Raw genomic sequence first — 27,901 nt, forward strand, 5'->3', positions numbered from 1 at the left:
ATATCAACAGATTTCAGATATTTGAGGACCATTTCATTTGTCAACATAATTGTACTAAAATCAAAAACTGGCTTGAGCGGTGGCTCCAGGCAGTCGATGTCCAGTGGTGGTAAGGTGGAATTTTCAAAGACTGATTGGAAGTGATCACTGAACATATTACAAATAGTTTCACCGTCTGATGCAGAAACACCCCTGTAATTCATTGTTTGTGGTATACCTTTATTGGACATTGAGGACTTAATAAATTTCCAAAAATGCTTTACATGTGATTTTATTTTATCCTCGGAACTTTCTATATAATTTTTATAACACTCATTTTCTATTTTTTCAGCTCTTTTTCTTAAAATTTTATAACTTTCATAATCTAACGGATTACTATAACATTTCCATAATTTATGATATTTTCTTTTTTCTTTTAAAATCTTCCTTAAAGATTTACTATGCCATACAGGATAATTTGTACACGAGTTTCTAGAATAACAGCAAGGTACGTGTTTATCAATTAAGGTATATAACAAATTATAAAACTTGCTTACGCATCCTTCGATATTTAAATTATTGAAAAATGTGTTCCAATCTATATTTAATAAGTCACTGTTAATATCATCATAATTTGCTAAATAGAATTTATATATAAGCGTTTTAGCGGGTTTAATAGGCGCAGTATAATTAAGTTTTAAATTTAAAAATAATGCCGCATGGTGTACATCCTCTGGAGTCAACGGAATATCACACCTAGTGACTGTACAAATCTCGTTACTAAATATGAGGTCAAGGATACGATTATTGACATTAACAATATTGTTAAATTGATTTAAATTACTGAGCGACATAAAATCATGCATAAATTGAACTAAAACATTACTAGAATTATTTAAGGATAGTGCTCCGGAGCCTCCACCTAACCATTCAGCATGGGAGATATTAAAGTCCCCTGTAATAAGGAATACATCATCAGGGTGATCGAGAATAAGTCGAGAAGTTATGTCAAAAAATGATTCGATAGCATCTTTGTGGTTAGATCCGTGCGGAATGTATACGCATGCTATGTTTAAGTATCTACGCTGAGAGTTAAAGTGATCATTACAAATAGGGAGTGATATCCAAACACACTCTGCGTGCGCGGGGGAGGGGCAGGGCCAGGCGCGGCGCAGCGGCAGCAGCTCGCGGCGCGCCGCCACCAGCACGCCCCCGCCGCGCGCAGCGCCGCTGTCCACCTCCGACCGGTCGCACCTATATACTATGTATCTTTCGTCAACATATTCTCTGTCATAAAAATTCGAGGTCAGCCAGGATTCAGTAATACAGATAAAATCGTAATCGGCCAGGGCAACTTGTGAAAAGAAACTATGCGATTTAGTTCGTAGTCCCCGTACGTTTTGATAATAACCGTTAAATAGCTTATCCGACACTGCAGATAAAAAATGTATTTATTTGCATTATTGTAAATATAAGAACAAAGCGTAGGCGTATATTTATACTGTGTGTAGCTATGAACAGCAGTAGTCTAAAGGCACTATTATAATTCAAAGCAGTTGAGGAATTACAAAATGATACAATACAAAAACATATATATTGTTTATTAACAGGTAAAATATTTGCGACATGGTGGCGGGCGTATGTAGGTACATAAAAAGCGTTGAGATAACGATAGCATTCATAATAATGAGACGCGCATGCAGGTCTGCCCATTATAGCCGTAAGCAAATAGTTAATAAATGATGTGATTTGTGCTAAATAGACGAGAAGTACTTTGGCAGTCATTTGTGAAGGCAAAGGGCAACAACAGAGTATATAATAATCATATTTACATGCAAACGTGTACATACTGATATAACATAAACATAGTAGTCACTTTAACTTAAATAGATCCGAATCGTTATTTATCGCGACGATTTTAGACGTGTCGGTCTTACGCATGAGGATCTTGCAATCGCGAGTCCAAAGGTATGCATACTGGAGCTCAGCTTTCCTTTCCCTGGCGCGTTTTAATAGCAGTTTATTTGTCGGCGTGAGGTGATCACTTATGAATATGGCACGAGCCGGTCCCTCCGTGCCGATGTCTGTGGTGGTGAGGCCGCGGCGCGCGCGCACTGCTGCCAGCAGCTGGTCCTTGCACAGCCGCCTGGTGAATTTAACTATAATCGCGGGGGGACGTGGTTCTGTCGCATTGCTACCCATGCTTCTCTCGCCTGTTACGTTGCCTTCCGAGTTGGTGTCAACTTGACCAGTATTTCTGCTAACGAAACGGCGGACGCGATGTATGGAATCCACCTCTTTAGCCTCCAGATGTACACCAACTTTTTTGTAAATAGTGTCCAGTATCACTAAAAGGTTTTCGCCCTTCTTATACGGTATTCCAGATACTTCGACGTTGTTCATTCGTGCATTTTGGTCGCGCACATGCAATTCATTTTGTAGGTTATGTATTGTCTGACTTGAGGTGGCAAGTTCCGATTGTAATTTCGAAACGACTTTCGCACTGCTTTCCAGAGCAATCACTCTGTCTTCTAAACTGGAAAACCGGGATTCCATCTCATTCCATTTTGCATTTAATGAGTCAACAGAATTGGAGATTCGCTCAATGTCTGACCTAGCGGCGCCGAACTCTGCCCTAAAACCTCTCAGCTCCTCGAGAATGGTGGATATGTCCTGCGAATTATCGGGGCCAGCACGACATTTCTGGCATCGTATTCCTGCTCTTCGATCCATGTTCATTTTTCGGTAGGTGGTTTCCACTACGCCGATGCACCCAAAGTGAAATTGACTACGGCAGCTGCCACAGTCCACACCATCAATCACTGGTTCACTACAAGTTTTACACTTCATGATGACAATATTTATATATAAAGATATTTTTTTTTCCTTATATTCGCGGTTAGTAAATCGTTAGTTAAGCGCGCACGAAACTGGTTTCTTATCGGTGCGCGCGACGATCGCTAGCCGCGGCCGCTAAGAGCGAACTGACGAAGATGAATTATAGATTGAAACTTTTTTTACCTGAGTGTTCCGCTGCTGAACAAAGGCCTCAGTCTCAGTCTTCATAGTTGTCTAGGTCAAGGGTCGGCATACCACAGCTCGCGAGCCACATTAGATCACTGAAAAAACACTTGTGGCTCCTAGAGCTGCATGTTATTGCTGACTTTTGTCGCATTTGACTCTTTCTAAAAAGTTTGCCGACTCCCTAGGTCGCTCCAGGATACATTTTGTAGATAGTTTGTAACTAAATGTTTTTCTTCCAGTTCACGGCACTGATGAGCGAGCTGTCGCCCGACACACAAGCTCTAGTGAACGGAGTGTTACAACAACACGTCAGGAGAACCTCGAGCAGTGAGTTTTTTTACGTTTTTGGCCAAAAAATACAGTTTTTAAATGCCATAAAAACTTCACACGAAAACTAGACTATATTTGCGAGAACAGGCTCTAATCAAAATCTTAAAAGGTTAGGTAGGTTGACGACCGGTCTGACCTAGTGGGTAGTGACCCTGCCTACGAAGCCGATGGTCCTGGGTTCGAATCCCAGTAAGGGCATTTATTTGTGTGATGAACACTAATATTTGTTCCTGAGTCGTGCGTGTTTTCTATATATATAAGTATGTATTTATCTATATAAGTATGTATATCGTCGCCTAGCACCCATAGTTCTAATAGGTTTCCCTGTCATCTATAGAACTATTTTATGTATTTTTTTACAAATTTTAGACCCAGGCGGCGTAGCACGGTCGCGTTTTTATCGCATGTCACCATGCCTGTCATGTTCTAACAAGTATGTAAGTGCGAAAGGGACGCGCATAGTGACAGGCGATAAAAATGGAACCATGCTACGCCCGCAGTAGTAGATAAAGGGGGGGGGGGATATGGCCAGACAGACGCACGAGTGATCCTATAAGGGTTCCGTTTTTTCCTTTTGAGTTACGGAACCCTAAAAATGAGGAAAACATGTCTAATGTTCATTTATTTTCTATTGTATATCGATACCCTGCATACCATAGTAGTACCTATAATTTTAGTATAAAATACCTAGTGATATAGCCGACGGATCTGACAAGCAAAATTTTAAACAGAAATATATTTATAGAGTAATTCAGATCAAATCTTCCGTCGCGAGTTTCGCGTGCCGAGTCATATCTTTTATTTCCGTCTAATCCTTACGCCCCCTCTTTAAACTTGATTCATCTGTGCAGCCGGCAGCGACTCTCCGTTGAGGACCTCCTCGGCGACACCGAATTCGGGCACAGACGACGTGCATTCACGTATTAGGCGGACTACTACTGAAATACATACATACACCGCGCAGCATGCTAACGGTAAGTAGAAATTTGCCTTTCACGATCAAAATTCGAAGTACAAATACAAATAATTTATTGAAAAAAGTATATGTAGCACAGTGGTTGCCCTAAAAGACTAAGATTTTTTATTAGAGACAAGTGGTTTACAAATGCCTGAACTAGGATTCCCTGTGTTTCAGCGAAGGATAGACCGGGAGATAGTGACACATTTTACTGGATCATTTGTACCAGTATGGCGGTTCGTCAGGGGTCTAAGTACGTAATGAAGGAAAGAAAAATGATGGTCCTAGCGCTGGTACCGGCGGCCCAATCGCGTGGGCGTTAGTCGAACGTGTCTGATAAAATACGAGTGTCGAACGATTTGTTCCACAAAAATCCCCGTATTTTCCGATAGTCCATAAAAAAGAAGTAGGCGGTAGCGAATGGCTGCTCGACGATGATCACCTGTGCAAAAATTAGCTTGGCACAAATGATTGAATTGTTTTTTTTTAAATTAATGTGTTCGCCTCAGTATGGCGGGCTGTAAGTACGGTAGCGCCTACTTCTTTTTTATGGACTATCGGAAAATACGAGGATTTTTGTGGAACAAATCGTTCGACACTCGTATTTTATCCCACACGTTCGACTAACGCCCACGCGATTGGGCCGCCGGTACCAGCGCTATGACCATCATTTTTCTTTCCTTCATTACGTACTTAGACCCCTGACGAACCGCCATACTGGTACAAATGACCCAGTAAAATGTGTCACTATCTCCCGGTCTACTATATTAATTAATTTTTAATTATTCACTTAATTATAAACTTTACTATAAGCAGTGCACATTAAAAGTCTTATCACCTTAATAAAATAAGAAGGTTCTTAAGTATTTAATATCAAAGTACAGTAGGAAATGACATTGACATGTCATAATGTTTTATGTGTTTGTCGAGTGCGTGTTAGTTGAGTTGAATATAATGCCCGTTATAAATAGGTCACTAGATAAGTTTTGCAATGGACAAATATGAAACACAGAGGAAGCCTATCACATATACTTTTTAAAACTAAATTTCCATAGACAATGTTTGGCGGGAAAACATTTACTTTCTTTTTAAATTTGTTCATATAAAAATAGTCTATTGCAAAACTTATCTAGTGACCTATGTACAATGGCGAACAATGTAACTAAACCTTAAATAAACTAAATGTTAACCATTTGCTACAGTTGGAATCAAATAAAAACAAGGTTTTTTGTTAGTCTGTGTGAATTGTTCATTAATAGCGATGGCCTCTTTACCTAGTGAATTATTGGCAGTTTAAACCAAGGCTCGGAAACCGGTTACATTTCCAAACCGTTATCATGTACTTGGCGCAAAACCTTTTAATTTCGCTTTAATTCAATTCAATATTTTATTTCGAATAAAAAAATCCTTATTATTGTTTCGCTCGAAAAACCGTTATTTTTAAATCGGTTTTTAGAAGAACATTTCCATAAAGCTCTTGTTATATTAACCGGTTTAGAACAATAAAAACCGGTTTCTTCCTATTTCGTTGTCTATGTTTACGTGGCACACCACCAGGTCGGCCGGGCGTAGGCCAGGTCGCTCGTCGAATAAACCGGTTTATTTAGGTTGCAATAAAGTATTTAAAACGTTCGCGTTCTTATGAAAGTTCGGAGGAAAACCGGTAAATACCTCTCTCTCTCTCTCTCTCCTTAGCATTATTATTCCCATCTGATTGTGGGGTCTGCTTTTCTTGTCCTTTCTCCACTTCGCGCCATCAGGCGTGTCGTCTACTGAAACGTCGCAGGCCCTCATGCATTTTACTATGGTATCTGCCCATCTCATCTTCGGTCTTCCTCTGGACCCAACAATCCGGTAAATACCGTTATTTTATAAACCGGTTTCGAGCCTTGGTTTAAACATTTTTCAAAGTTGTATTCATAGGGGACATTTTTTGTTCTCATCTTGATCCTAATTATGTACATTTGTTACAGCCGAGTGCGGTAACCACATGTCGAGCAAAGACTCCGGTATCAGTCAGATGTCGGACGTCACACTATCTAATAAGGGGGTCAACGGGGTACCGAATGGACATTATAATGCGTAAGTATGAAAATGCTTAAATAAATAACTATAATATTTCATAGAATTTTGATTACTTAGCTCACTGGCTTACTTTGAATAGATTGCTTAATTTTAATATGTTTAAGTTTCACGTCTCACGGGAGTCTTATAGTTAAAATTAATTTGAATAACTGTCTAAAGCAGGGGCTTCCAAAGTTTTGGCCCAAAAGCCACGGCCAGGCCTTCGGTTTTTCCTTTTTTAGGGTTTGGTACCCAAAGGGTAAAAAATGGGACCTTATTACTAAGACTTCATTGTGTTGCCGCAATAACAAGAATACTAAAAAGTACAGAACCCTCAGTGGGCGGGTCCGACTCGCACTTGTCCGCTTTTTTACTTCTTTTTCGTTTAGAATGGAAACAAAACAAAGTATATTAATAAATATTTCGTGGTTATTTTTTAAAAGTACCTATATTATTTCTTTATTGTGGGCCAAAAGTAAATGCTAACGGACTGTATCCAGCCAAAACCCTGTACAATCAGCGACAGAAGTTAGTATTAATATTAGTAATATGTTGTGGCAGCGAGGTGGCGCGCGCGGCGTCGGCGGACAGCTCGGAGGAGGCACCCAGCACCAAGGAGTCCTCGCCCGTGCCGCTGCACCGCCACGACCACACGCCGCACGGGTAACACTATATCTATTACATTCTTTGTTTGATAATTAATTACAGGTTGTATAATATTTAAAACTTTCGCGTTTTGAACACATATATTAACTCACATTCAAGACTCGGAACCGGTTTTTTCTTCATACAATAAATACCGGTATTGTTACGTTCTATTTCGTTCTTTGGTTTATTATTTCATTTTTGATGGGTCAATCTAATAATACGAAGTCGTTACCTAAATACGTGATTCAGTCCTACGGAAAGAGCATAAAATAATTATAAATATTGGGCTATTTTGGGATTAAAAAAAACCGGTTTCGAGCCCTACTCACATTAACGCCAACGCCATTATTATCCTCGAGTTGTGCGAGAAGCGATTGAAATCAAGAAACACCCCAGAAATTTTAATGTGAAGGATGGATTTAACTTATCGCCAACTGGGGAACCAGTGATACAGAAGTTAAAGCCAGGGGATCTATCTTCGAATGTGCGCGTGGATATTGTGAGTGTTGCGTGTCGGACTATTGACAATAATTAACATTATGTGGTAAAAGGTAATAAAATAAATTCGCGATAGACCCGTCTATGAATGTGAGTTAATATGCATTGCAGGTTGGTTTTAAGCTGGCAAATTTAAAGCGGCAGCATGGTCGCATTTTTATCGCCCGTCACCATGCCTGTCGCGTTCTAACGTGTATTATGTAAGTGCGAAAGTTACAGGCGATAAAAATGCAACCATGCTGCCACCGCTGGTAGGTAAAATACTAACACCGAGAGCAGCATCACTCAGTTATATCCTACACCATTTTATACCATAGGATACAAATAATATTCACCAAGAGAGATGATTGTTGTGTTGTTGTTGAGATGTTTTCTTGTTCATATATCTCTACTCTATGTAAATTTAAGTAACTTTAAGTTAATTTGAGTAACTTTAAGTTAATTTAAGTAACTTAAGTTAATTTAAGTAACTTTAAGTTAATTTAAGTAACTTTAAGTAAATTTTAGATGTTTATATGTATACTCTCTTTGAAATGTACACGTGTGAGCTGTGGTCACCTATAAGTGGCTAAGCATCTGTTATTGTTAAATGTCATTGTTTCTATGTAATTGTGTAGATGTATTATCCGTTGGTGATCCTTAAATAAATAAAATAAATAAATAAGAGTTTTTCAGCACAAAAAAATGTCTTAAATGTGTTTAAAACAAGGCTCGGAACTGGTTTTTTTCAAAACCCCGAGATAGCCTAATATTTTTAACTATTTTATGCTATTCACGTTGGACTGAATCATGTATTTAGGTAACAACTTCGTATTATTAGATTGTCCTATTAAATATTAAAAACTAAACCAAAGAACGAAAAAGAACGTAATAATACCGGTATTTTTTGTATGAAGAAAAAACCGGTTCCAAGCCTTGGTTTAAAATTAATTAAATTATTAATCAAAGCACAAAATACAAACAAACAAGGAGGAAAGTATTTAAAAATAAACCTAACAACCTGAGTTAACCCTATTTTAATATATTTTAATGTATATGTAAGATAATAACGTAAAAGTATAAAACTTTACCCTCTAACATAACTTTGCCCACCGCGTCACAGTTCAGTAAATCGAAATAACTTTAAAGTAGTTACAATACACTTTCATCAAAAACGCGGTGGGCAAAGTTGTGTTAGAGGGAGATTATACTTTGACGGTATTTATTTATTTATTTGGTAACTTTCTCAGAGACTACAATTCAGCGCTATGCCGTGAAAAGATGAAACCGTACGAGACTGATGAGAATGGGTTCCTAATAACCAAATGTAAGTACAACACTTGAATACTTTTCTACAGACGTAGTGCATAATTATTTTCCATCGTATTTTCACGGAAATGTACGAACGTGTCTTGCTATTTCAGTCAGTCTCGGTACAAAAGTACTGAGGTTGACTGAAGTAGCATGACAAATACGAACGTTTCCGAGAAAACACGATGGATAACAGTGCACTACATCTTTACATATGCAAATAACAGGATATTAAAAACTAGTGGCTCTGTGAGCTGTACACCTCGCGTCAAGCTTAAAAAATGTTAAATAATTATCACAGCGAACTCACAATTGCTATAGATTCTTTTCAAGAAATTTCCAAAAAAACTAAACAACAAAAAAATACTATTTAATTACCAAACCTGCTCACAAAGTTTCACGAGAATCGGTTAAAAAATGCGACCTGCAGAGGACATAATCCGTCTGGATGCAATAATGCCTTCGCTAAAGGTCGGTGTATTATAAGAATTTTCCACAAAATTCTCACGTAAAAGTCGCAGACCGCACTTATGGAAACTCCGTCGTCGTTTTTATTCATTTACTTACTTACCCCTCTGGCGCAGCGACCCAAAGTGTGTCTTGGCCTCCAACACGACTGCTCGCCAGTGATCCCGGGCATCCCGGTGTTGTGCCGTTTCTCGCCAGTCTTCAACTCGGAGCTCGCGCAGATCAGCGTCCACCACATCCGCCCATCGATACCTAGGTCGACCGATCGGGCGGCGTCCTATCGGTTTTCCCTCAAACGCTCTTTTCATTTGCGAATGGGAGGTGATCGGGCGGTGAAAATAGCGTTTTATTCATTTGGCGAATTTTAAAAGGAAATCCTTGCTTCTAGCCGGCCTCCGTGAGCAAGAAGTTCTAGAGGCGCTCTGCCAACTGGACACACAAAATGCGCCGCCCGAGCAGTGGGAGCGGCTCCTGCTCGCCACACACGAGATACTCAAGTACGGGGACTGCCGCAAGCCCTCCGAATACTTCAAGTGAGTTATACAAGTAGACTCTACCAATTCTTTTTATATGACATTCTTACACAAATTGACAAAGCCCCACGGTAAGCTCAAGAAAGCTTATGTTGTGAGTACATAGTAATATCTAATGAATATTATTTTCGCTATTGTAATAACTTTATTACAGATAATTATTAATGTGAGTTTTATTTGACAGGAATATAGTACGGGTGGCGTTGGCTACGCTAGCGGTCGACGAGAACGCTGGTGACAAGGAGAACTCGGAAAACGCATCGAATGCCCAACAATCCTCAGGTAAATTATTCTATAGTTTGAATAAGTTTTATTACCACTGTATCAAACATCTTTAATTTTGATTAACTTTGAATTATATTTTTCTTCATTATTACTTAAGGCGGTATTGAACAAACTTACTTACAGAAGGGCCAATTGGCCCTGCAACCCACTACTTACGTTCACTCAGACCCAAAAACCATGTAGTTGACACACACCAAACACCTCTGGAGTTGCAGGCGTCATAGGCTACGGTCATGGTCTAATAAAACATGGTCTTCTATTCCCAGAGTGACACGGGCCTACGTCACAATAACATTGCCACTTTATTTCAACATAACATGTTACATGGGTACATTATATCTATGGTTAATAAGTTAAATTATTTCTTTATAATTTTATAATTTTCATTTATATGTATTTTATCTTAAATTTTACACTAACACGTCATTTTTAATTATTCGTTAGCAATATCTTCCGATTCACGACAGAAATTTCAGACGTTCGGGTAATTCTGTTTACACTACTGACAACACAGGATAGCGCTGTCACATTTGACAATTCGGATCTAGATAACTTCATGCCCTGACCGTCATCCTTGTCGAACGCGTGTTAATTGTTATTTCCTTCTCGCTCAGTGTCAGCAGTCGCAGTGTTTTCCAAACTTTTCACGCCGTAAGCTTGGTAATTAATGTGTAACTGTGAATTAGTTTTTCAAACGTTTGTCTTGTATAGATAAATAAAGTTTAATTTAATACATTAGATTTGTTTTATTTTACTATGTTTCTACATGAATAACTTAAAGTTAATGCCGTTAAAATAATTTTCACCGTTGGTTAAAATTCTCCCACATTTTAAAGTTTGAGAACCTGTAAACAGCATGATGACGTAGGCCCGTGTCAGTTAGGTCATACGCGAATCTCGGAATAGAGTACCAGGCGGAGTATATTATTATACCATGGCTACGGTGACTGCTTACCATCAGGCGGGCCGTATGCTTGTTTGCCACCGATGTGGTAAAAAAAAATAAACGTTTCGATTTTTTTTTATTTAAAAAATTGTAGTATCGAACACTCAATAGTTTCGTGCATCACATATCGTTACCTTTCGCGTGGTTTCTCCTCTGGGTTTTAAGGTCAAATGGCAATCGCTTTCATATATATATATTCTTTTAATTAGATCGTCGAACTGACCTCAGGCTCCCTCAGTAAAGCCGAGAAGCTGGAAATATGACATTTATAAGAAGTAAATATCCAACATGGTTACATAATCATCTATTTTTTTCTATAGGGTGGGCGACAGCGAACGAGCGCGCGGCTGCGGAGGCGGTGAAGGTGCTGATCTGGCTGTGCCGGCGGCCCGAGACGCGGCCGCAGTGGCTCGACTACTTCGACCTCATCCTGCTCAAGCTCATCAACGCGTACGGCGCGCTCAGCAAGGAGGTCATGCGCGCCGTCGACCACGGCCTGCCTCACGTGGCTCAGGCCCTGCCGGCTACACAGGTAACACGTCTACTTTAACCTGGACTACTTCGACCTCATCCTGCTCAAGCTCATCAACGCGTACGGCGCGCTCAGCAAGGAGGTCATGCGCGCCGTCGACCACGGCCTGCCTCACGTGGCCCAGGCGCTGCCGGCGACGCAGGTAACAAGTTTTACACGTTGTAGTTTTGCCTCTACGAAGCATTTCCGCTACATACCGGGAAACCCTTCGAGCGACGCCGGCTTCCGACATGTCAGAAGGGAGGAGCCCAAGCGATATCTTACCGTACAAATCGTTCTGTCATTTTTTTTTCGGGGGGAAATGTGCACACAGTCTCATTTTTCACTCACTACATACAAAATCCAATCCGTAATGACGACACAAACACATAGAAAATGACACACGTCAAAGAGAAATCTTGCAAAACTCGATCTCTTTTAGTGTACGGACGAGTCACTACACGCATCGCCATAGGTACAGTTACAACTATCCTATGCTTCAGAAGACGGGAAACAGTATGAATGCCGTCTCCCTTCCCGGTGTTGCTCGAAGGGGAAACCCATTTTATCGGCCACGACGTAGCGCTACCACCGTAGCTCAGCGGTGAATGTATTAAGATTAAAAGCTGAGAGCTAATATGAATCACATGTCAAAAGGGTAAATTGTTGGCCGCCATGTTTTTTTTTACATTTTGGTCCGTCCTGTTCTAAAACGATATTTTTATCTGAGAGTCTAGTGTCGAAAAGTGTCTAAATAGATATCAGAGGTAAAAATTAAAAAAAAAGTGGCAGCCATTTTGAATGTTTGCGGTTTTGGTCCAATCGTATTTGAAAGTCGATATTTTGATCCGAAAGCCGAAAGTGCAGAATTAGAAATGAGAATTAGTGGTCAAAATTCTAAAATCTTAATCGATTTTTCGATTGTTTGCATTTTTAGTCCAGTTCTGTTGAAACTTATGATCAGAGAGTCGAAAACTGAAATATTTTAACCTAATATTCGATTGTCTTCATTTTCCCATAGGTACAAAATTTAGTAATCCAAATTGTGGAACTTTCAGTGCTATCTTTTCAAATTGAATCCCTATTTTTTTATTGGTTCAGGTCCTAGCCCTCCTGAAGCCCGTAATCCGCACCCGCGGGTACCCGACCTCGCTCTGCGCGTTAAAGTTGGCGGCCGAGGTCGCCAAGGCACGGAGCAACGAGCTCACAGACGACATAGTAGGACAACTCATGGATGGAGTCTCACAGGTACGTACAGACAAAATATAAAAAAAAATAGGATTATTTGTATAGATACTTGGATTGTTTCACAGCTGTAATAAAAACAAATTTACAAACAGCAAAAACACAATCAAACATGTTTTTGCACTTCTAATCATTTGAAACCAATAAATACTCATTAAATGGATTGTTTGTGACGTCACCAACTTTCTTTCTCATAGCTCAAATAACAAGATATAGTACTTGTTGTTTATGGTTTCGAGCGGGTGATGGGAGTAGAAGTCAAACACCTTATGTGTGATAGTATAAGAACGTATATTCTCTAAATGCCTGCCTATATATACACGTTAGGTTGCGCTGACACAAGCAATACGCGTTTATGTCGCAGTAAACCAAAGCGTTACTGCTAAACACTAAAACTGGCTAATCGTCATATTACATAGCAACAAATCGTTTAGACTTTTCATAAATTAGTAGGGTTAGTAAGTAAGACAAATGTATGGAGGTGCATGCACTTTAGTCTCAGGCGATGCCGCTTGGCACGATTGTTCCTTAGGTCAAACAAAGTTGATCTGGCCCGGTAGCCAGGAGATTAAAAAAATAAAATAAAATAAAAATTCATTTATTTCAAGTATCTGTGACTCATAAATACATAATTAAAATACAGGCATTATCATTTATCATTAAAGAAACACTAAACACATACTTAATATTATAATTTACAACATTACAGCAACCGTGGTATAAAGCACATTGACAACCATCATCTATTTCTCAATGTGTTTACCACAGTGCTGCTGGGCGTATGAAGTCCGCAGCAAAATGTGATATACGGACAATACTTGTCCGCAATCATTTCTAGGACGCTGTTGGAGCTGGCGCGCACGCGTCGCACCAGGGACGCGGCTCGCAGGCGCATGGTAGCTTTAAAACACGACACATGCGCCTCCGCAAACATCCCTGACGCGCTGCAATATCGCGGCAGCCCCATCAGCGCCCTAAACGCGTTATTATACTGTACTTGTAGGGCCTTATACGATTTCAAGGTGAAGGTGGTGGGTGATTGCAGACCCCCTAAAAAGGGTGGGGGGGTGGAAGGGTCGGCTCCCCAGGTCTAATCTATGCTATATTCCATCCTAGTCTTAGCAACTAGGGCAAGTTATATATCATTTTCGTATAATTAAGGGACGAGGAATTCATTTTTGAAATAATTACTATACCTTCTCATACAAAGAATTGGTTTTTGTACAAAAAATTAAAATGTTATGTAATTTTTTGTGACAATATTGGATGTTACAATCACAGTGTAGCGATTTGCACTAAATAAAAAATTGGACGATGTAGCCCATGTATTCTTTATTCTGAAAAATATCACTTTATAGTAGGCATTCATACATTTTTTCGTAATAAAAAAAGGCTTATTATTAACCGGGCAACTAAATAAAATATTAAACAGGAACTTTCATTGGGCATATAATAATATAATTGGGCTGTGCATTAATATTTTAGCACCAATAAATTTATATTAGCCGCAAATATAAGCATCATATTATTCAAAAACTGGCAGCAAAATCAAGCCACCCAAATAATTTATAGGAAACTTGAAGTGATAAGTTGGCGTCTAAAATAATAAGTTGGCAACTAATATTGAAAAGCGATCATAAAATTTGGTTGTCATCTAGTTGTTCACATCTAAGTACCTAATCATATTGAGCATATCGTTTCAGGTAGTATTTTAATACGAAAGCAGTTAAATTTAATGAATATTGGTCACTATTTACACAAAACACCTCAAATTAATTTACCAATGCACAATGGTCAGTATACTTATAGTCGAAATTCCTAATCATGAAACACCTAATGGTCATTATACCATTAGATCTTTTAATTTTTAATTACTAATTTCAGTAGTTACCACTGTGTTCTGCCAGAGTCAAAAGATAGGTGCGACGACGAGCGAAGCGAGGAGGAGCGTGTTAGGTTGACCGTGTAGTGACCAAACAAAATATTTTAAAAGAAACTTAATTTTTTAATTAATAGATAGCTGTTTTATTTTTAAAATGTGCTTTATAAATGGTCTCCAATATAATAATTCAGTTGCCAAATAAATACTTGGTATCTGCCTAAAAATAATCAAAAGCTGTAACGGCATTAAAATACATCTCATATTTATTTATTTATTTATTTATTTGGGAAACATACAGCACATAATAATACAATTAGGTAAAAGATATAGTTAAAACATAAGCCAAAACAGTTTCCACTTATAGCTAATACAAAATTCCTTTGCTCCGAAAAAAAGTACAATTATTAAGTATTTTGAATTTAGAAATTGGTTAAACAGTAACATTCAGCAAGTAAGATATTCCACAAGAACAATTAAAATATATATATATATATATATATATATATAACAAGCATCATTTAGAATTTGGAAAATAACAAGCACATTTAGAATTTGAAATTACAAACAATAGTTACAATTACAATAACAATTAGAACAATACTAGACAAGATTACAAATTTATTACGAGCTACGAGTTTTATTTAGTTTGATGACAGAAACAAATCTATTACACTTATGCTGGAACAAATCAATGTGTGAATATTTCTTATTGTATATATTGCAAGCTCTTGCTAAAAAATTGTTGCTTACATATTTTTTGCGGGTGAATGGAACGGATAGTAAAGCGGTGGACCGTGTACGATACGTAGGACATCTAAATATTATCTTGCTGAGAAGATCTTCAGAATCAATTAAATTATTTAATAATTTGTACAAGAAAATTACGTCTCGCTTTTCTCTTCTCACTTGTAAGGATTCAAAATTCTCAGGCTTAAAAGATTTGAATTTATATTTCATACGATTAAGAAATTTTTTTTGAATACTTTCTAATGAATTAATGTGCACTAAAAAGTGGGGACTCCAAACTGTAGATGCGTATTCCAAATATGACCTTACATATGCATTATATAAAAGAAGTAACGTTGTGGGGTTTTTAAAATCTTTACTTTGCCTGAAAATGAAACCAAGCATTTTATAAGCTTTAGATGTTATCTTATCTATGTGTGAGACCAATTGAATTTCACTGTCTATAAATACTCCTAAATCTCTAACCTCAGTAACTCTAGTAAGTGGTTGGTTTCCAATTGTATAATTAAATGTTATAGGGTGAATCTTCCGCGTAAATGTAATAATTGAACATTTATTTAAGTTTAAATACAGCTTATTACATAAACAATAGTTGTTCAATCTATTAAGGTCATCCTGCAAATTAACGCAATCAGCCTCGGACTTCACAACGGTAAATATTTTAGTATCGTCAGCATACAACAATACTTTAGAATTTAAAAAACAGTTAATGACATCATTAATATATATGTTAAATAGTAGTGGTCCTAAATGCGAGCCCTGCGGGACCCCTGACGTAATAGGCACGAAACTAGAGGTATATCCTTTAATAGTAACTGCTTGAGTTCTATCCCGCAAGTACGATGTGAGCCAACGCAACAAGTCTCCATGAATACCGAACATTTCCAGTTTATTTAATAAGACCGAGTGTGAAATTTTATCAAATGCCTTTGAGTAATCGGTATAGATAGCATCAACTTGATAATTCTTGTCCATTGCGCTCAGAACATAATCAAGTAGCTCGCACAAGTTAGATTCCGTTGACCGTTTATTAATGAAGCCATGCTGCTGCGTTATTAACATCGGTCTTATTGTTGGGTAGAGCGTGTCATAAATTATTTTTTCAAATAGTTTTGGTAGTACTGATAATTTTGAAATGCCACGATAGTTTCTAATATTATGTTTATCACCGCTTTTAAAAATAGGCACAATGATAGATTTTTTCCAAATTTTTGGTAAGGACCCAGACCTAAGTGACATGTTGTAGAGTAAACATACCGGTAATGCAAGAGACTTACTGCAACGTTTTAAAAACACAGGATGAATGCCATCTGGTCCACTACCTTTGGATTCATTTAGATTCTTTAAGTATTTTTCCACCAGAGGTACGTCAATTTGAACGTTATTAATAACACAGTTTTGTGGGCTATTGACACTAGGCATGGAAGAATGAATAGGTTCAAATACTGAATGAAAAAAGTCATTGAATAAATTGGCTGTGCTGACTCCATCGTTTGCCGTAATATTGTCTAAATAGAGCGAATCGGGAATACCATTGTTATCCTTCCTGGATTTTATAAATGACCAAAACGACTTAGAGTTAATTTTTATATTATTTTCAGCCCTAGAAATAAATAAATTGTAGCAAGAAATTTCTTCGTTTTTTATTTTAGAGCGTAAATTAGAAAAAGCGTTATAGTCAGCTAACCGTCCATATATTTTCCATTTTTTGTGTATCTTGTTTTTTTTCTTAATTAACATGATAAGATTACGGGAATACCAGGAAGGAAAATTACTTGGTTTTGTGAAGGTTTTGGAGGGAACTAATTCTTGAATTATATCATTTACAGTGGTGTAAAAATCATTGACCGCACTTTCAATATTATTAGTATCTAGTTGCGTCTCCCAACTGATTTCCGTTAATTTTGAATTAATTTTAATATAATCGGCTGCAAAAAATCGACGTATTACACGCGAGGCCGGTTTTAAATGACGCTCAGTCGAACCAATATCAATCGTTATACAAAGGACTGGGTGATGAGCGTCTATGGGTACAAGAGGGTCCGCGCTAGCTACCTCACACAAGTGATTAGAAAGGATTAGATCCAGATACCTACCGTTCTTGTTAGAGATGTGATTATATTGTTCAAAGTTTGTAAATTGCAAAAATGCTGATAGTTGCACTGTCAGGTTGTTAAAATTAGGATTACCTAACCTAAGGCTATGAGAGCCCTGATCAAGTTGGCTCCAAACCGCATCTCCGATGTTGAAATCACCTAGAACCAAAAATACATCATCGGGATAATCCGCATGTAAGTCAGACAAATACTCAAAAAATAGTGATTCGGAATCTATCTGTTCCTTACTTGGGGGGAAGTAACAAGTAAACAACCTTAATTTTTTACATACAGGCCCTTGAGTTATATGAATATCAAGACATGTAACATCGGCGTCCGGGAGCGCCACGACAGGGCGTGCGCCGCGTGCGTCAGCCCGCAACTCGCGGCGCACCGCTATCAACGTGCCGCCACCCCGCGTCACCCCTAGTCTCTCACAGTCTCGATCAGTCCTGTACACGTTGTACCTCGAATCAAACAATTCTGAGTCATAAATGCCAGGAACAAGCCACGTCTCAGTAATACATATAAAATCATAATTGTATTTTAATAGATTTCGTAAAAATACAGTAGTTTTAGTCCTGAGTCCACGAGCATTTTGATAGTATAAGTTAAAAGACATTTAAAAACGATTGACAAGATAATATATAGTACGTATGTAAAGTTCGCTTATTCAAAATTTGGTCCATTAATAAAATATGTATGTTCATGTTTCCTGTTAAGATTTTAAAATACAGTCGCAAGATAAATGTAAACAACGCACCAATATGTTAAATACCAAATAAAAGTAAGTAATAGTTTTGTTTCTGCAATACAAATGTAGTTCAATCAATATGGATATAAATACTAATCTGAAAACATATCCTATAAACAAAAACAAGAACATGGGTAGGGTCACGCTTATGTTATTTTGTTTAAAGCTTCCTCAGTCGTAATGTACAGAATCGGTGAATTATCCGTCTTCCGCACCATCACCGTACAATTCCGGACCCAACAATACTTGTACTGTTTTTGAGTCTTTCTGAGTTGAGCCTGTTTAAGCAAGAACTTATTGAATCCGGACAGGTGGTCATTGACGTATATGCGAGAGTCGTTGTTGGTAAATCCCAGATCTTTAGCTTTTAAATTCTTTAGCTTCCGTAAAGAAGAGATAAAATCATCTTTTTTGTAGCGTGCTTGCAGTTTGACAATGATCGGCTTGGGTTTCCTACTATCGATATCGTTTTTCACAGCAACGCGGGTCACAAAGTCGATGTCTGTCGCGACATTAAGAGGGTAACCACTTAACCCTGCCAGCGAGTTCAAAATTGAGTAGAGATTTTCGCCTCTGGCTTCTGGTACTCCGTTAATCTGGATGTTGGACCTCCTTACCCACTGTTCATTACTACGCATTTCTGCCACTATATTTTTTACGCTGGTTTTTAACTCATCTACTTCAGTTTTACAGTTCTCTAGTCCGTTGACTCTAGACTCAATACTCTCAATTCGACTTGACATTTCCTGCAGTCTTGAGTCAAGGCTGTTTTTCATATCCGCCACATCAGATTTAACCTGGTTCATGTCTGCTTGGATTGCTTGGATGGCCGAAAATTGTGTTTCCAGTGCGGATACTTTAAGCAGAATACTATTTAATAACTCGGCGTGTTGATCAGACTGAGAGGGAGTATTATGTAATGACTGGAACTGGAACGTGTTAGGAGGAGTGGTCAGCGACTGCCTTTGCAACTCACTCGTGCCGTGTGCGTTGTTAGTTATCTTTGAATCGTCTAATGTGCCGTCCAAAGACATGACGGAGTCATCTAGTGTGACCTCGGCCCCGGATACGGAGCCCCGGCCCGACAACAGCACGGTGTTTACACCCATAACCGGTGTGCCATCATTTCTTCGTCGTCGGTTAGTCACTGAAGTGCAGAATGAGCAAAGCCATGATTTAGCAACTTTGGCAATATATTCCTCTGCTTGCAATGGTGATACGTCTAAGCATTTCAAGCAGTAGTATTTGCCGCAGCCCGTGCATTGTAATGATGCGTTCGCCTCGACATTGGTATTGCAACCACTGCAAATCATTTTAAATTGAGCTATATGACTTATGCAATAAAGTTCAAAAGCAAGAACAGCGTTGACGTCGCTAGAGGTATCCGCTAGATTCGACCGAGTGCGCTCAACGATCCGTGGCTCAGCGGTAACACGCGCGGCTGAGATGCAGCGACCCCGGGTTCAAATCTCACAAAAATACAAAAAGTATTATTGTTCACCAAACTACACCAACTTGCTCAATTAACATCGTCACTGACACTTCACAGCTAAGTTCACACACTAAACTAATCCCACTCAATAGAGCGGGACGTCCGACACAGACCAATATGGCCGACGGCTTATACGGAACTAATCCCACGAAAGACAAGGAGGGTCCGAGAAAACAGAATAAATTGAAAGTATTTATAAATCAACGTCCACAAAACTCAATTCAACAGCCAGTCACACGTCCGCTCAGAGCAAAGGCGCGACGCAGAAAAAAGGGAGCCTTAAAATATTGATATATTTTAAGGCTCCCTTTTTGGTGCCAATCTATTAATTTTAGTACCCATATCTATTTTTTTAAACTACTCAATTTCGATTAATTAGTTGACCGGTTAAATACGTGCCATAAAAAAAAATATTTATAGCGCGCGGTAGTAACGATTTCCATACAAATGGAACTATGTCCAAAGTCAAAGATTAAAAATGTTTACTAAAACACCGAATTTGGCATTTTAAAAGTTTAAATATAATGTTTTAATATTTTTTCCATGCGTTTTTGCTCTTTTTTGGTACAAATTTGTGAATTTTATTTTTTTCCACACAAACTTTCTCCCCCCTATTTCCCCCCCTTTTAATTATTTTTTTCTAACCTGAATAGTTTGCGCGAGAGACACTTCCAAAGTGGTAAAATGTGTGTCCCCCCCCCCCCTGTAACTTCTAAAATAAGAGAATGATTACTAAAAAAAATGTACCTTGCAAACTTCCACCGAAAATTGGTTTGAACGAGATATAGTAAGTAGTTTTTTTTAATACGTCATAAATCGTAAACCGCAATTTTATTATGTTACTTGCTGCTACGGAACCCTTCATGGCAAGTCCGACTCGCACTTGGCCTCTTTTTTTTTATATGGTCCACCGATGTACATTGTTGGCGATGGTAACTGTTTAATGGCTCCTCTACACGATTGGCCAACGTCGGCCAATCCAAGGGACGCATTTATGCGTTAGAGGGAGCAAGTGATATTGCTATCTCATTCTACCGCATAGCTGCGTCCGTCCGGATTCGCCGACGTTGGCGCATCGTGTAGAGGAGCCCCAAAAGACAGATAGTACGTTTAAGAGAGCTAAATGGCATAGTTAACTTAAAAAAAATGTTATTTTTTTGCTTTTTTTTTATTAAAAAAATTAGTTTAAAAAGTAATTAAATGTAGCATATAGCGTTGTTGTAACACGGGCATTACATTTAACTCAACCAAACAATTGAAATCTGTGACATATCAATATCATTTCGAACATCGATCGACCGAGATTGTACTTAAGTTTAATAGCAAATCTATGAACTCATTCTAAACACTAATCAATATGTAAACCGGCCCTAAGGCAAGTGTCCACGCTTGTAGAGGCCTTATAGGAAAAAAAGAAATTATTGATTATCTCCGAAATGGAGTTAATTAGAACATCGGTGTCTTTGAGAAAGTTACTTGATTTAAGCTCAGGAATTTACCCTTGAAATTAACGGAAATCAAAAAAAAACACGGTGTATATACTAGTATTTTTACTTAAAATACACAAATTAAAATATATTAATAAAAATATATTAATAAAAATATTTTAATTTGTTTCCTAATAGTATGATTAGATCAGTTCGAATAAGACATTTTCAACAAAAAAAAGCCTAAATATCCCAATGTACTTTTTATAGCATCTCAGATTCTCAGCCCAGAGGCCTATAAAAAGTTCTACTGTTCCATTGAATTTTGAATCTTTAATTTGACAAATCAAAATTGCATTTATCATGGCAAGAGGATAGGTCTTTAGGTCATTAAGCATTAAAGCATGCCATCTCATCTGTTGGAAGAAGAGATATTAAAATAGCAAACCAATCGTACTCGCTGCGAAGCTTATATTTGTGTTATAAGCACAACTATTTCGTCAGATGACGACTAAAAAGTACAAAAAAATATTAAACAAAAATCAACCTTGTTTCGGTACTACTACGGTTTACTATGGCTCTGAACTTTTGGTAGTAATTAGTGAGTTTTGGTTGTCATCTGACGATTCTTCGTATGTTTTGTAGTTTTATTATACGTTTACTAATACAAGTGTGGCTACCACCAATTTGGCACTATAGTTCGTTTTTTTTAACATTAGAAAGAACTTGAAAGAAGGTTAGCGACCTTGACATGTCTTTTAATTGAAAAACGCTTTTTAAAAATCAGTAACTATTACTTATGAAAGCAGAAGAATAGAAATGATCGTATTAGATTCATAATTGATACATATTTGCCGTAACTTATTTTTAAAATGTGTTTTTCAATTAAAAGACACATCAAGATTGTTTACCTTATTTCTAATGCTAAAAAAAACGAACTATAACATAAACGCTATCGAGAAAGTCACTTACTTTCTATGCATCTCGCTCGTACTCGCATATTAGTGTGAGCGAGATTTATAGGAAGTAAATTACGTAGACGTTAGCGTATATGTCACTTTTGACACTATTAGTGACTCATGGTACGGTGAAGGAACGTAACTTAGTTTTGTACCAAGTCTACCCTCTAACCCCCTTATTCATAAAACTTTACGGGCCTGGTTTAGTTAAATTATTTATTTCGGACATCACAGATCCATAGATGATTAGTTAGGTACAATATTACTTATCACTTTGGTATCCCTATTATGTTATTATTATGCTATTATGTTTTATCCCTTTCATACAAATACATAAGTCAAAATGACAGATAAAGACAAACGATTATTAGCTAATTGAGGTTTGTAGCGCGTTTATGAATAAGGAGGTAAATATTGACATATTTATTTGTTCGCAGTTGGCCGACCACCAAAACTCGGCCGTGCGTAAAGCGGCCATATTCTGCATGGTGGCGTTCACGTTCGCGCTCGGCGAGGAGCGGATGCAGCCGCATTTGAAGCATCTCTCCGTCAGCAAGTGCCGGCTACTACAGGTATGTAGTACACTTCAGCTGCCGCTGCGTTGGCTGAGCCATTTTCTGTATGGTGGCATTCGCGTTCGCGCTCGGCGAGGAGCGGATGCAGCTGCATTTGAAGCATCTCTCCATCAGCAAGTGCCGGCTACTACAGGTATGTAGTACACGTTAGCTGCCGCTGCGTTGGCTGAGCCATTTTCTGCATGGTGGCGTTCGCGTTCGCGCTCGGCGAGGAGCGGATGCAGCCGCATTTGAAGCATCTCTCCGTCAGCAAGTACCGGCTATACTACAGGTATCTAGTACACGTCAGCTGCCGCTGCGTTGGCGGGTTTTAGGAACGGTAGCCCATCCTACACGTATAAAAACAAACCTTTTAGCCATCTATCTACCTCTATAGCGATAGATTAAGCATCACTATTCCCATCGCGACAATATTGAACGATATCGTAACAACTTCCCTAACGATAACTCGTAAAGTGATTAAGAGAGTTATATAATGAAGACTTGTAAACGTCTGCTGCCAAATGTTTCTCTTGCTCGGGTATCAATATTAGCACGAGCGGTTAGAACAGCTTTGCCCCTTGTAAAACAAATAACAATTGTCTGTAGGTGTACATCAGCAAGCACCGCGACGAGGCGGGCGGCGCTCGGGGGGGAGCGCCCCCCGACACGTAGCGGCGGCGGCGGCGCGCGCGGACCACCACCCGCGCCACGCAGACCGACGAGTAGCACCCGACACCCGACGTCCTTCCTGAAGGACATTAGGTAGGATAGGGGAGTTGGTTGTTACGTTGTGTTTTGGTACCGGTTATTTAGAGAAATTCTAATGATTTTTGTAAAAGACTTGTTCAATATTTATTCTTTGTTTTTCATCCCCTAACGGCCGGCGGCCGGACGGCACTATACAAGAATAACTGTCAACATTTGAATCAATAATATTATAAAGAAGATATTATTCTAAAATCAAACAATACAAAATAAATATTTTAAGTTTCTGATTTAAAAATATTTGGTTTTCATTGCAATTGCAAGTACTAATATTAGGACCATAGGTCGTAGGATAGTAAATAATGACATAAAATTATTTTCATATTTTTTTTCTTGAATTGTCATAGTAATACATTCTAAACATCGATCTATAAAGTAATTATGACGCAAAGAAACTTACCCGATTCCTGATTTGATTTTGCCCCAATAATTTATCCATGTAATTAAATTATTACAACACAACGTGACAATCAACCACCACGTTAACTCGGTCGCTGGCGAGAGGGCGAGCCTTGTCATTCGTTTATGTGATACTGATTTACGTTACTATTGATCTATAGCCGACTGTACTAATACTTTTAAGTATTGTGTATTGTATAATGTTAAGGAGTGACCACACGTTTAAGTCGTCATATATCCTCCTAAATCCCGATGTCCCTTTAAAAGGACATTGTTTTCTATAATGGAAAATAAAAGCTTCCAAATTGTCCAAACTCAAAACTGTAAAAATGAATTTAGGACTTAGGAGGTTATAATATACGTACCATTGTAGCCCTCCGCTTTCAAGGCAATCTTAAGATTAACAAATGTATTATAATGACAAGCTTCATACTCGACTTTTAAGCGACGGCAACAATATATAAAGTGATCAAAAATATCTCAACGTACACTCTACTAGCAAACCTTCGTCTTTTGTATATGGGTTTATAAAGTATTTCAATTTATGAAGATCAAACACAAAAAATAGTCATCGATTTTAACTAAATAAGATAATAGACAAACACGTCTCTATGTCCTAGAAAAGAGTCTTGTTCAGATATTTATGAACACATTTTTCGATTAAAAAAATGGCGACTATAAATAAATATAAATATATGTCTCGAATAGATCAATAGTACTCTTTATATTTCGACTCTGTTCGTAATACGTTAAGGACTATGTTTGTTTGTGTTGCAAAGTGCAAGATTTGATATTTATCAACTAACAAATTATTCACTTGAAAAATATAGGACATCATTATGTCTTGAACAGCGCACTTATAATATCTAACAAGCGAGAACCACATGTTCTTCATAAAGAACTAATATTGTGAGAGTTTTATCCTCCTAAGTCCCGAGTTCCTTTTAATAGAACATATTGAAATCGATTTTTGAACTATAATGGATTAAAAGTTTCCAAATTCAAAACTGCAAAAAAGACTATGGAACTTAGTATAACTTTTTGTTTCGGTTATAAATAAAAATAAAGTTTCGTAGTTGAGAAATATGAAGTGTTGTATTTTATTTATTATGTAATAAAAAGACATGTTAATTTATTTGAAAATGATTCGTATGGCAAGGGGGAGCGCGCGTCTACAAATTTGTACAGAATTGTATTTATATTAGATGTGGTTTTCGGGTGACATTGGATGACATAATAAAATATTTGTACTCCATAAAAATAAGTCGCGAGTCGTTTGTTTTTTCACAAGAATTACACAATTGTTGGATACTTTAATACAAAATTGTGTAGTTTTTATCATAAAAACATATAAGGTAAGAACCGTGTTGATAAAATTGTATCTACTAAAATAAATCAAATACTAAAAATCCTATCACTTTTTAGTCATACTTGTTAGTGGAATTATGTTATCATAGCAATGAAAATGGTTTTTACAGTACTTTGAAATAACGTGTTAAAAATAATGTCATCCAATATAACCCTTAAAAGTGTTGGCTTAGGATCGGCAGTGTCTAGTGCGGTGTATAAAATTATGTACGTTGGTAGGTATTTAACTCTAACTTATTAATAAGGATCGGACATTTCGTTGCATTTCGAAAATAAAGGAGGGCAATGGAGTTTCTTGTGAATGTTGTATACGTCTGTCATGCTTAAAATGATAATACTAACTTCTTGTTGCCAATAATGACTTCAATCGTGGTTATCATAACCTCTAGCCGCCCAAAGGCCTATAAAAAGGTCTCTTATTCCATTGTATTTTGAATCCTTATTTTGACAAATCAGAATTCCATTTGTCTTGGCAAGTATTGATTCGTACTTCGTTCAAGTGATTTATAATACCATTTAAATTGTAGTGATTAATTTTTTTTAATTATACAAAGAAATTTCACTGCTCATTATGTTAAAAATACCGCGAAACGTCCGGCCCCTACTTATTGAATAGTTTTTGAACGCACTTCCAAAAATTCTTCACTCGTTTCCAATCAACCCAGTTTTAAATACAAAAATAAAAATATACAAGTATTTTTCATTGAAATGTTTAAAACTGTTTGATTGTAAACGGTGTTAGAGTAATCCTTCATTTACGAAGTCATTTTTTAACGTCAGACCTAGATATGTTGTAATTAAAATAGTTTTCTACATAAATCACATAATAATAGATACGAAACTTCCGTACAAATAACCACTATAATTTAGTATGGGTGTGAGATAGCATGCTATCAGGCGTCTCTTTCTAACTGATTGAAAATAATATATGTAGTAGTCTCATTAATTAAGATTTTGTGGAAAAAATTGACATTTTAGAACTTAAAAGGAACAGAAATTGTAACAATATTTTATTACTGCTAGCACGTTATATGACAACAATTTTTATTTGTCTAATTCTATAAATAGAAAGAGAGGGGTTATCTTTCACGTCATGTATTGAATCATGCTGTCACTTTTGCTAGCCGTGTTGAACAAAAACGATTAGATCATTAACTGAAATAGATACCATATACGAAAAAAATTGCCAAGATGCCAATCGTTTGCGCTACGACAACCAAACGCTTTCCGTCTCTCTATCACTTTACAATATTAGTGTGATAGAGATACAGATAGCGTGTCGCTGTCGTAGCGCAAACGATTGGCATCTTGGCTAGGCACCCAAAGCCTCCAGTGCCTAGGGCTGGCTCTTTCGTATATGACATCTATTTCAGTTTATAATTTATATACTAGTATTTCTACTTAAAATACACAAATTAAAATATATTCATAAAAATAATTTAATTTGTTTCCTAACAGTATGATTAGATCAGTTCGAAAAAGACATTTTCAACAAAAAAAGTCTAAACATCCCAATGTACTTTTTATAGCATCTAGCAGCCCAGAGGCCTATAAGAAGGTCTCCTGTTACATTGAATTTTGAATCTTTAAATTGTAAAATCAAAATTTGCATTTGTTAAAGCATGCTATCTCATCTTTTGTAAGAAGAGATATTAAAATACAGTTTTGTACTGAATTAAAAAAGCTTTAGTCTAAAGTTTATATCGGTAGGTAATACGGACGATGGCTTGGCAATGTTTCACTCGAAGGCAACTTTATGGAATCCAAAGCGTAGCTGAGAGTACTAGCTGATGTACCAACTTTATTATAAAATATATGAAGGTGTTTGACGTTGGAATGTCTCTCAAGTTGCCTTAGAGTATCGCTTGTGTAAGCTTGCCTTAAGTGTGGAGGATATGGGTGGTTACACTAAAATGACAGTTAGTACCACTTGCGCCATCCCACTATCTGGGGGTTAACCGGTTAAACCTGGAGTCGCCATCGTTACCAGTACAATGTGACACTGGGTTAACGGTTTAACCGCTTAACCCCGGTTTAGTGGGATTGTGCAAGTGGCGCCTACAAAATTACGTTAACACTTTTCTTTAAATCGTAAATACGTTTAGTAAAGCAAAAATCTGCTAAATTGGAAAAAAATATTTATAAAGTTACGTTTAAAAAAAGGGTAAGAACATGAACTTGAATATTGACTATTTATTCATATGACGTAAAACAAAATGCCTTACATAGCCTAATGTTTTGTTACACTCTAGTACAATCTATTATGGTCTCTAAGAGCGAGTCACTGAGTTGATATTAGCTTGTTCCGTGCGCGTTAGGTTTTTATCAACATTTTTTTCCGATATATGTGAATTTATGAAAAATACTACAAAATGCATATTAACATTCACATTCATTGCCACCCAGCCAAACAAGACGTCCGCGCCAGGCCACAACAATTTCGTCATATAAAGCAGTAGTACCAGGCGTGGCTCACTCCGCGATTTCGTCGCTTTGCTACAGGTAGCTAAAAGTACATCCGTTTCACACCAATTTTGGTGGCTAGCCATAAGCCGCGCGTGGCGGTGTCGCCACCTAGCGGCCATATCTGTCCTGATCGTTACAGACGCGTTTTGTTAGAGAATAAGTCTTTTGTACCTAGTACTACTGTTTATTCTGTGGTAGTACCACGATCCC

The 27,901-nt window shown here is 37.6% G+C and overlaps 1 protein-coding gene across 1 annotated transcript in view; it reads left to right on the top strand.

Annotated features, from left to right (window-relative positions):
- LOC134802851 (CLIP-associating protein) overlaps positions 1 to 25,118 on the top strand; it is an 85,011-nt gene extending 59,893 nt beyond the window's left edge. Inside the window, exons 27-37 of the mRNA XM_063775588.1 lie at positions 3,243 to 3,330; positions 4,185 to 4,307; positions 6,265 to 6,373; positions 6,917 to 7,018; positions 8,731 to 8,807; positions 9,648 to 9,792; positions 9,977 to 10,074; positions 11,344 to 11,555; positions 12,636 to 12,782; positions 22,574 to 22,708; positions 23,300 to 25,118. Coding sequence (XP_063631658.1) covers positions 3,243 to 3,330; positions 4,185 to 4,307; positions 6,265 to 6,373; positions 6,917 to 7,018; positions 8,731 to 8,807; positions 9,648 to 9,792; positions 9,977 to 10,074; positions 11,344 to 11,555; positions 12,636 to 12,782; positions 22,574 to 22,708; positions 23,300 to 23,365 — 1,302 coding nt within the window. The 3' untranslated portion in view covers positions 23,366 to 25,118. The remainder of the gene's footprint in view (positions 1 to 3,242; positions 3,331 to 4,184; positions 4,308 to 6,264; positions 6,374 to 6,916; positions 7,019 to 8,730; positions 8,808 to 9,647; positions 9,793 to 9,976; positions 10,075 to 11,343; positions 11,556 to 12,635; positions 12,783 to 22,573; positions 22,709 to 23,299) is intronic.
- Positions 25,119 to 27,901: the final 2,783 nt, after the last annotated feature.

The sequence above is a fragment of the Cydia splendana genome, chromosome 25, assembly GCF_910591565.1.
Source record: "Cydia splendana chromosome 25, ilCydSple1.2, whole genome shotgun sequence".
Classification (NCBI taxonomy): Eukaryota; Metazoa; Arthropoda; class Insecta; order Lepidoptera; family Tortricidae; genus Cydia; species Cydia splendana.